Source organism: Hippocampus comes, unplaced genomic scaffold (genome assembly GCF_001891065.2).
Source record: "Hippocampus comes isolate QL1 unplaced genomic scaffold, H_comes_QL1_v1.1 scaffold76, whole genome shotgun sequence".
NCBI lineage: Eukaryota > Metazoa > Chordata > Actinopteri > Syngnathiformes > Syngnathidae > Hippocampus > Hippocampus comes.
The window spans coordinates 2,162,218-2,170,503 of record NW_017805277.1 but is presented as its reverse complement, the minus strand read 5'-3'; the positions used below and the strand labels follow the sequence as shown (position 1 = coordinate 2,170,503).

General features: G+C 40.4%; 1 protein-coding gene across 2 annotated transcripts; it reads right to left on the bottom strand.

The window, feature by feature from the left end:
• Positions 1-2,481: 2,481 nt before the first annotated feature.
• tbxtb (T-box transcription factor Tb) lies at positions 2,482-6,339 on the bottom strand. 2 transcript variants are annotated; one of them, XM_019870386.1, is made up of 8 exons: positions 5,753-6,339; positions 5,412-5,676; positions 5,196-5,330; positions 4,973-5,034; positions 4,540-4,601; positions 4,244-4,429; positions 3,812-3,941; positions 2,482-3,192 (listed from the first exon to the last, which is right to left on the bottom strand). In XM_019870386.1, exons 1-8 carry the CDS (start codon positions 5,959-5,961, stop codon positions 2,913-2,915), a joined length of 1,329 nt encoding a protein of 442 aa, XP_019725945.1. In that variant the 5' UTR covers positions 5,962-6,339; the 3' UTR covers positions 2,482-2,912. The 2 variants fall into 2 exon arrangements, with proteins under 2 accessions (XP_019725945.1, XP_019725943.1); XM_019870384.1 differs by having other exon boundaries at positions 3,812-3,944; positions 5,753-6,338.
• Between the last annotated feature and the right edge of the window lie 1,947 nt (positions 6,340-8,286).

Below are 8,286 nucleotides of genomic sequence, written 5' to 3'. Positions count from 1 at the left end.
CTGGCTGTTCCAATTGGTTAAAACACAGGGAGTGATAACCAAATATCACACATTGTCTCTCCTTTCCAAAAAAAGTCACAGATGGGTGCCACTAGTTGAGCGCGCGCGCACACACACGCACATTTCCTCTCCTCTCTTTCTCTCCCACCCTCTCTCAATTCTCCCACATCCTGATTTATTCATGAACACACCATGAGGGTCACTAGATCATATTCCTTTCCTCACATCTGGTTTACATTTACAGTGTAACGACCAAAGCTGCACATTTGAGCTCAGGAAGACTTTGTGTTTTATTATTTCTAATAACAAATTTAATTGGTCTTATTTCTTTGCATATACTCTTTAATTGTGAAGGCTGGCATTCGCTGATGCTGGTGTTTAGTGGTATTTTCTCCATGCAAACACCTCTCTCTCTCTCTCTCTCTCTCTCTCTCTCTCTCTCTCTCTCTCTCTTTTTCTTTCCTCTCTCTTGTTCCCTCCCTCCCCCTTCCACTGCAGCTGCTGACGTCAACACACGCTTGCGTCAATGCTGCCTGCTTTGGCAGAGAGGCTTTTTTCATTGTGATCATAATGGGATTATTAGATTTAGAGAAATACCCTGCCTTCGTGTTTTTTACATGCTTTTTTTTTTCAAAAACATGATGAATGACCCATCTTTTTCTTTCCTTGCTTCTTGCACTAAATATGATTATGGTCACAAAGGACTCATGATCCCTTTGTTTATCCTTTGCAAATCATTTATAGATGAAAGAAAAATCAAAAGAATTTAAGACAAATATCAAAACACGGAAGTTGCACTTGTTTCGAACCGTGACAGCACTCGCTGCATAATATGGAAGCATACATATATAATAAATATTTCAGGTAGGGTTGAGATGCTCCCCACAAAAAAAAATCGACTGTCTGCTTATGTCATTGTGCATGTGTGAGACGCAGGAGGATGTTATGATGTCCTTAAGCGCTGACCTTCGACTATGAATGGACTCTACCTCCTGTAGGTGGGCCTTGATTTACCTCCCATAGCTTTAGTCTCTCACTTGGACTTAACGCGCACACTTTGAGAGTCTAGCTGCCTGTATGTTCAAATATGTGCGAATTAAATTCTCCACTTGAGCAGTAAGTAGATTTTTCTCAACAGGGTTTCAAAACATGCCACAGCGTACGTGGATCGGTAATATAAAGCAAAAGCAATTAAAGATTCAAAACCAAATTTACTCCTTGAATGGAATGTGCACCAGCATGCAGTGGGGGTCCTATAATGGCACCTTGTGCAAGCCCTCTTTTGATGCTTATTGATGCTGATGTCATGCAATATACTCAATATAAGTGGGTCGTTTGGTTATGTACAGTCCTGCACAAAAGCAGTGTTAACAATGTGCAGTGTTAACAATTCATTTTTTCAAAATGATAACTTCTCCATTTTGATCGACACTGTCAGAAGGGGTTATTAAAGATGTAGTGTAAAATTGCAGTGCATTATACAAACAGATGTTACTTTAATACTTTCAACCTCTTGTGTGACCAAAATATTAGAGATGTCTCTCAGTATGATGCAGTGCAGTTTAACACCACTGCATTGTAACTGTGCAGAGCTAATGAAGTGTCCAAAATGATTTTCATGACCAATTAATTCCACATCACTCACCCCCATTATCTGAACCGCTTTTCCTCACGAGGGTCGCAGGTGTGCTGGGGCCTACTCCGGTTGTCTTCAGGCATTAGGCGGTGTGCACCCTGACCAGTTTGCCAGCCAATCGCAGGGCGCACATTGCGCTCACAATCACACAGAGGAACAATTTAGAGCAGGGGTGCCCAACCTTTTTCGGCCGAAGATCTACTTTTCGATCAAACAACTTCCCGCGATTGACCAGTTACCGCACACACTTGCACGGGCATGCCATGAAGAGCAACAGCCAGAACAGCCTTGTTCAGGGTCACAAGGTGATGAGTGAACACACAACCTTTGAGTTGCGTGTTGGCAGGTCTGCCACCTGAGCCATGTGGCATTGACAGGCTGTTGCGTGATTATATTGTAGTTATCGGTAATTTACAAATGTAGCCAGGCGAGGTAAACAACTTCATTCATGGACCCAAAATCTATTATTTACTTTTCCCCAATTAAATTGGCTGCAAATTGTTACGATACATTTTTGGGTATATTCTATAGGTTGTTTTGGGGTTTTTTTTTTGTTTGTTTTTTAACAGTGTATACTTATTGAGTAGCTTTTTTTAGTTGTTTTTTTTTTTTAAGTGTGGGTATATTTTACTAAAATTTTCTCGATGATGTTTATGACTGATATAAAATAGTGTATGTACAAGTTTCCCTTTATTTTATAATTCATTTATGGCCTAAAATAATCAGGTGCATTTCACATGATTTTCATGAGTTATAGTTACCACTCTCCAAAATCTTTTTTTACTGTGCAGTCAATGACATTGGATGACGTTTTCCTTGAATTTTGAAATTTTTAAAAATTTCCGTTTTTTTTTAGTAGGAGACTATTTACGTCAAGCTGCATGAGGTATGGAATAGTCGTTTTCTCATTTGCGCTATAAACGATTTTTGAAACCTGTAAAAAAAAAGCTACCAATCATCACTTTATCATGGACTTGCACTTAATATAAGCGCATTAAAGCTAGAATTGTGCTTCCAATACGATACACATTCATGTATGTTCAGTGAAGGATCTAATGATCATAAATACAGTACATAAACTGCAGAAAGCCAAGAGATCTTCCTTTCAGTTTAAAAGCACAGAACCTCACCTGCTGCTTCCTCTTAGTAACAAACACAATATCAGATGTCAGCATTTGAAGATCTCAAATTCATTTCCTTGAGCCTGGGAAATGGCATTTCAAAAGAGTCTTGTATTTTAGAAAAGAAAGCATTAAATTGCACTCTATCTGATCCATCACATGGACGGGAGCGTAACAGCAGTCCAGGCTGGAGAATGCCGCTGCAGAGAGGAATCATACTGAGCTGAGTCGTGCCCCTCTGTGCTACCGCTGTCATACATGGGTGAGCCAGATGAGGGCGCTGGTACCGAGTGCGCCAGATGGGGATAGTGACTGCCGGACCCTCTCAGAAACTGGGAGCTCAGGTTGTTGTTGTTCATCCCAGCCGAATGGTGAGACACCGGGGAGACTGGGGTCAGCGGTGTGTTGTTCATCGACCAAAGGCTGCTGTACTGACTTTATCAAGACATGGACGCACAAGACAGGTTGCTTAGAAAGAATTTGAATGGAAATTTTGCAGATAATATCGAATGTTTTGTTTTGGCAAAGGCAAATATCCATTCCAGACAAAAATATAAATACATTTTTGACTGACTTATATGTTAATTGTACTTTAAGCAATATCATTCAGTGACAAATAACAATAATATAAATATTATAACTATAATAAATGTTACACAAAATGTAGGGAAGAAATTTCGCATTGAAATTGGTGATTTTAACAGCGATATTAAAAACCTACCTTTAAATGAGAAGTTATGCCCTAAACAGCATGCACGTTTATTGCTTTACATTCCCATAAAATTATTTAACTTCTTGTGGAAAATTTGGCAACTTTTGTATTTTTGTAAAGCTGGCTTCAGAGACAAAATAGAAGAAATAAACTCAGTATGTACACAAATTACAACCACATCAATAAATCTGTAGTGTTCACAGAATGGTAACTGATCTTTTTTGATTGATTTGATAAGGCTTAGCAAATAAAATTGCACGAGTGTAAATGTCATGTCTCCATAAATGTGACCACACATATGTGTTATTTTTTCCAAATCAAGAATATTAATAAAGAACTGACCTGGAGTTGGTAGCAGTGGTTGGATTGTGGGTCATGGACATCATGCTGGAGTGCGTTGGAATCTGGAGACCGCACCAGTTGTCTTGACTTGACAGCATTGACAGACATGCAGAGGGGTTCTCTGTGTAACCTGCTGCAATATAGAAGCAGAAAGGTTTTACAGTGGTTTTAATGCAACTATTATTGCTGCAAAGCAGGCAGTCACTCCAGCTAAGCTTCTGAGACATGACCTTCTCCGCCTTTACCCCGTCAAATGAAGGTATAAACATTCCTTGTCTGAAGGACCAACAGTTTACAACTTTGGGGCTCCACTCGTACAAAAGCAAGTGGAATGCAGACCATGGCTCAACCGGTAACGTTTGTTTCGCTTGTTAAGAGTCAGAGACGATGTGTTTGGTATGAAAGCGAGGGCGAACTTAGAAGGGCACTCACTGGGCGAGTTAGTCCGATGGTTGTAAGAAGAGGTGCTGTAGGGCGCCGAGCGGTGGGTCCTGAGCGTGGAGTAGCGCTCACGACCGTGGGATGGCGAGAGAGAGATGGGGCTTCCAAATTGACTGTGAGGACTTGCAGCCGCAGGAGGGCAGAGGGAGCCTGAAGCAGGTAGAAACCAACCGCCTACTGGCTCCAAGAAGGAAGACACAGGTTGGGAGTGACACAAAAACAGCCATCGGCAATGTCTATATAATTTAAATAGTTTTGAACACATTTAAAGGAATTAAGACACTTACACGGTGAATACGTTGACTGCTGGTGTTCAACTGTTTCGTCTTTGATATCTTTGTCATCACATCTGGAGGAATTAAAAAAAGGTGTTTAAACTTTAATGTCTGTTAAACTATGAATAAAAGGCAAGGATGGTTCCTTGCTGACTGAGGTCAGGCTGCCACGCATTTCACTATAGGACAATATTTATCCCCGCTAAAGACGTTAATAGCAACAATAATAACATTAAAAGACAAGGTAATATTACAAAGACATCCTAAAATGAATGTAAAATATACTGATGTGTCACTGTTATAAATGCAATGAGTACGATTACGCATTTTGAAAACATTAGTTAGTAAAAATAAAGACTGCAAAAAATCGTCCGGAGTATGGGATTAGCAAGTATTTGAGTAAGAGTCCAACAAAGGTTTAAATCTTATTTTGAAACGTTCTTACCTTTCCTTTGCATCCAGGAACGCCTTGGCAAAGGGGTTGTGTTTTATTTTCAAAGCGGTTATCTAAAATACAACAATGAATAATAGATCATGTTTAAATTACTTGCAAAGTACGTGCAACGCAGAAGAAACAAAGTGCGTAAATGCTGCGCGTAATCACGCACAACCGCACACGCACATACAATTTATGATTTATCTTGCATGTAAAATTATATTTCGCTAACCTCTTCATTTTGATAGGCCGTCACTGCAATAAATTGTGTCTCTGGGAAGGAATGACTGGTAACCATCCTGCGCGGGCCTCCAACACGCACGATGTGGATTCGCGGCTCATACTTGTGTAAGGAGTTTAACATGATCTATCAAAAAAATACAGTGACGGTCGTAAATTGTTCGAATGCAAGCGACAGAGTGTAGAAAATCCAAAGTTATGTTCCTACCTGACCTCCCCCGTTGAGTTTATTGGTGAGTTTGACTTTGCTGAAAGAGACGGGGGCTTTCATCCAGTGTGCGCCGAAGTTTGGTGAGTCCGGGTGGATGTAGACACAGCTCGGAGTCTGAGGTTCGGGCTTCCCCCCGGGGACCCACTCCCCGCTCACGTACTTCCACCTGTGGTTGTCCGCAGATACAAAGTCCAACAAGAAGGAGTACATGGCGTTCGGGTCCAGTCCGGACACGTTGACTTTCATCACGGGGAACATGCGCCTTCAAGAGAACAACCGGAAGCTTAATTTCGAGTTGAAATGTCTAAATTACACCCGGTGTAATGCAATAGGCTCACCTGCCGTTTTTTGTCACTATCATCTCGTTAGTGAGATCCTTAAATTTGCCCCAAAGTTCGCTGTCATCCAAAGATAGCTTCAGCTCCCTCTCCGTGGGGTCGCCCTTCTCGCTGCCGGCCTGTAGCTCACTTTGCACGGCGTTCAGGAGGTGATCCACCCGGTACTGGCCGGCCTTCCCCGGACTCTCGCTCACCCCCGCTATGGACATCCTTTCCAACCGCTGCGGGTCTGAGTAAAGGTGTGGCGGTTGCAGCCTAATTCCCACAACGATATTTATCAATGAAACTAAAAAAAAACAAAAACAACCCACTCTCTCTTTCTTTAGGCACTCCGGGAGCTCTCTCCGGGATGAGAAGGTCAAATATATAGACCAGGGAGAAGGTACATGTCAGGATGGCTGCTTGGAACAAAGCTGGTTGGCTCGTCCTTACTTTGATCTTTGGCGGCTTGGCACCGATTCGCTGCAATGAGTCCATTGAATCCACAGGAACCCACAGTCTTGAATGAAGCAGCTTGGCCCACTTGATTACAAGAACTAGTAAATATTGACACTTAGATCAAAGCTCACCTGTACAAGCCCGACTGCCCGATTTACATTTTATTCCATTGTTTTCCCTCTAAATTTCAGAGGAGGAATTAAAATTTGTCAAATTTCACTGAAAAAATATACCACTTTACCTCACACAATTGTATTCTGTGACAGTCATGTTATATTGGGTTTAACTAATTTAATTTAAAACATTTACGATGTATACAAATTCATAAATCTTAAAACAAGAACAAAGTATCAAATTTAATTCAGGTCGATTTCTTTGACTTGACTTAATAATTACCAGTTATAATTCATGTCTGAAAAAAAACTTGCTTGCAAGGGTGACTGCAGATTAATTTAGAAGCTACAACATGAAATGTGAAATCTTACACGTGCAATTGTTTAGAGATGAACTAGTTTCAAGAATACTATTCACAAATGAGTAAAAAATTAGTTGAGAGTTTTAGCAGTGAAATGTGATCATAAAAACAAGCAATGGAGATGACAAAAAATGTTGGCCTTGCATTCCTAAAATAATTATATTAAAAAAATAATAATAATAAATAAATAAATAAAAACAATACTCTTCAGGTTTCTAGTGTACAAACCTTTTTTGTGATCTGTGTAACTGTATAGGTTTATTTAGTTTCATCTGCTGCCTAGATTTCAAAAGGAGAGGATATAACATTTTAGAGTGCATTTCAAGTAATACAGTCTGGGACTCCACATGAGTTTGCTGACACTATTCTTAAATGCATAATGTAACAGGTGTTTCACACCACATTTCACATGTTAATTAGTTTCTATGTACCTCACAGGTAACTATTGTGGCTGTTTACCTTGAAGTACTGCAGAGCATTTCAATAGGAGAGGTGAGTGACTATTGCTAATTCCATTTTGGATAACCCGTTTCCACAGCTACGCAACAAAACAAAAACAAACATTAAAGGCTGAAGCGAGTAACAGCCGCGTGCTAGCTTCCGTAGCTCTGCGGTGTTGTGTTGTGGCTGGTTTGTGTTACTAACCAAATCTTGGATGCCTCGTTCCTGCTGCAACCAGCAATGAGAGTCTGTCTCCACGTCCAAAAGTCTGGACGCGAGTTCACAGCAAGCAGAGAAAAACAAACCAGGTCAGTTTAAGAGGCAGTTAAAAGACTTCTTCAGTGTCTCCTCGGTTGTTCTAAAGGTTACACAAGATTCTATATTTAAATGGGTCAAATTATCCATCCATCGGTGAATTTCATGCAGGTCACTAACCTTTGGGAAAACACCATGACGCTCGGACATATAAAACATATTTTCTTCAACCCTTTCAGGTAAATTAGGCTTTAAAAGTGCATTACTAACAAAATGACCTACTCAATATCTTGTTTTGGAAGTTCCTCATCAGGTTTGGCTGTGCATTTACAAATGTGGGCACTTTCATCTGTGGGTGGCACATTGGATGTATTTATCATTTCCTACTCAATGAATATTATATGCTTGAAAAAAAAGTACCCCCACCTTTTTTTTTGGTACAGGAGCTGAGGTAAGTGAGATGTAAAAGTCAGAGGTGTAATAGCCAGTGTCATTTCCCACAGTCCCAGTGTTCCATTTGGCGCCTTGCTCTCCTCCTCCAACACCCCGGACAGCGCTAAGTGTCACACTATAGGCCACATCCTGTGTGGGGCTGCAGCACTGTGAATTAACGTTATTGGTCTGTATGGTGCTATATGGCCCCACACAGGACAATACAGGTGCAAGTAAAAAAAAAAAAAAAATACCTTTCAAGTCTGCAGTCAGTCATCCTTTCTTTTGGTTGCATCTTAAAGGAGCGGTACACTTTTTAGGAACAAATACCCAGTTTCTGAAATTCTACATTCATGTATTATGTATTGTTAGTATTTCTTAGTTAGATTCCTGATTTCAAGCCAACCATTTGTCAGGAAATTATTATTTATCATTTGAAAATATTGTTTATGCTTGCTCATCTATCTTTGCCGGCAATGTGGAATGACTGGCA

What these genes read in the sequence shown, in the direction of transcription:
- tbxtb (XM_019870384.1), bottom strand. Translation starts at nt 5,961, where the DNA reads ATGTCCATAGCGGGGGTGAGCGAGAGTCCGGGGAAGGCCGGCCAGTAC. An exon ending in CGGCCTATCAAAATGAAGAG is followed by an intron (nt 5,035 to 5,195) that starts GTTAGCGAAATA and finishes GTTGTATTTTAG; the next exon opens with ATAACCGCTTTGAAAATAAA. An exon ending in CCATCGGACTAACTCGCCCA is followed by an intron (nt 3,945 to 4,243) that starts GTGAGTGCCCTT and finishes TCTATATTGCAG; the next exon opens with CAGGTTACACAGAGAACCCC.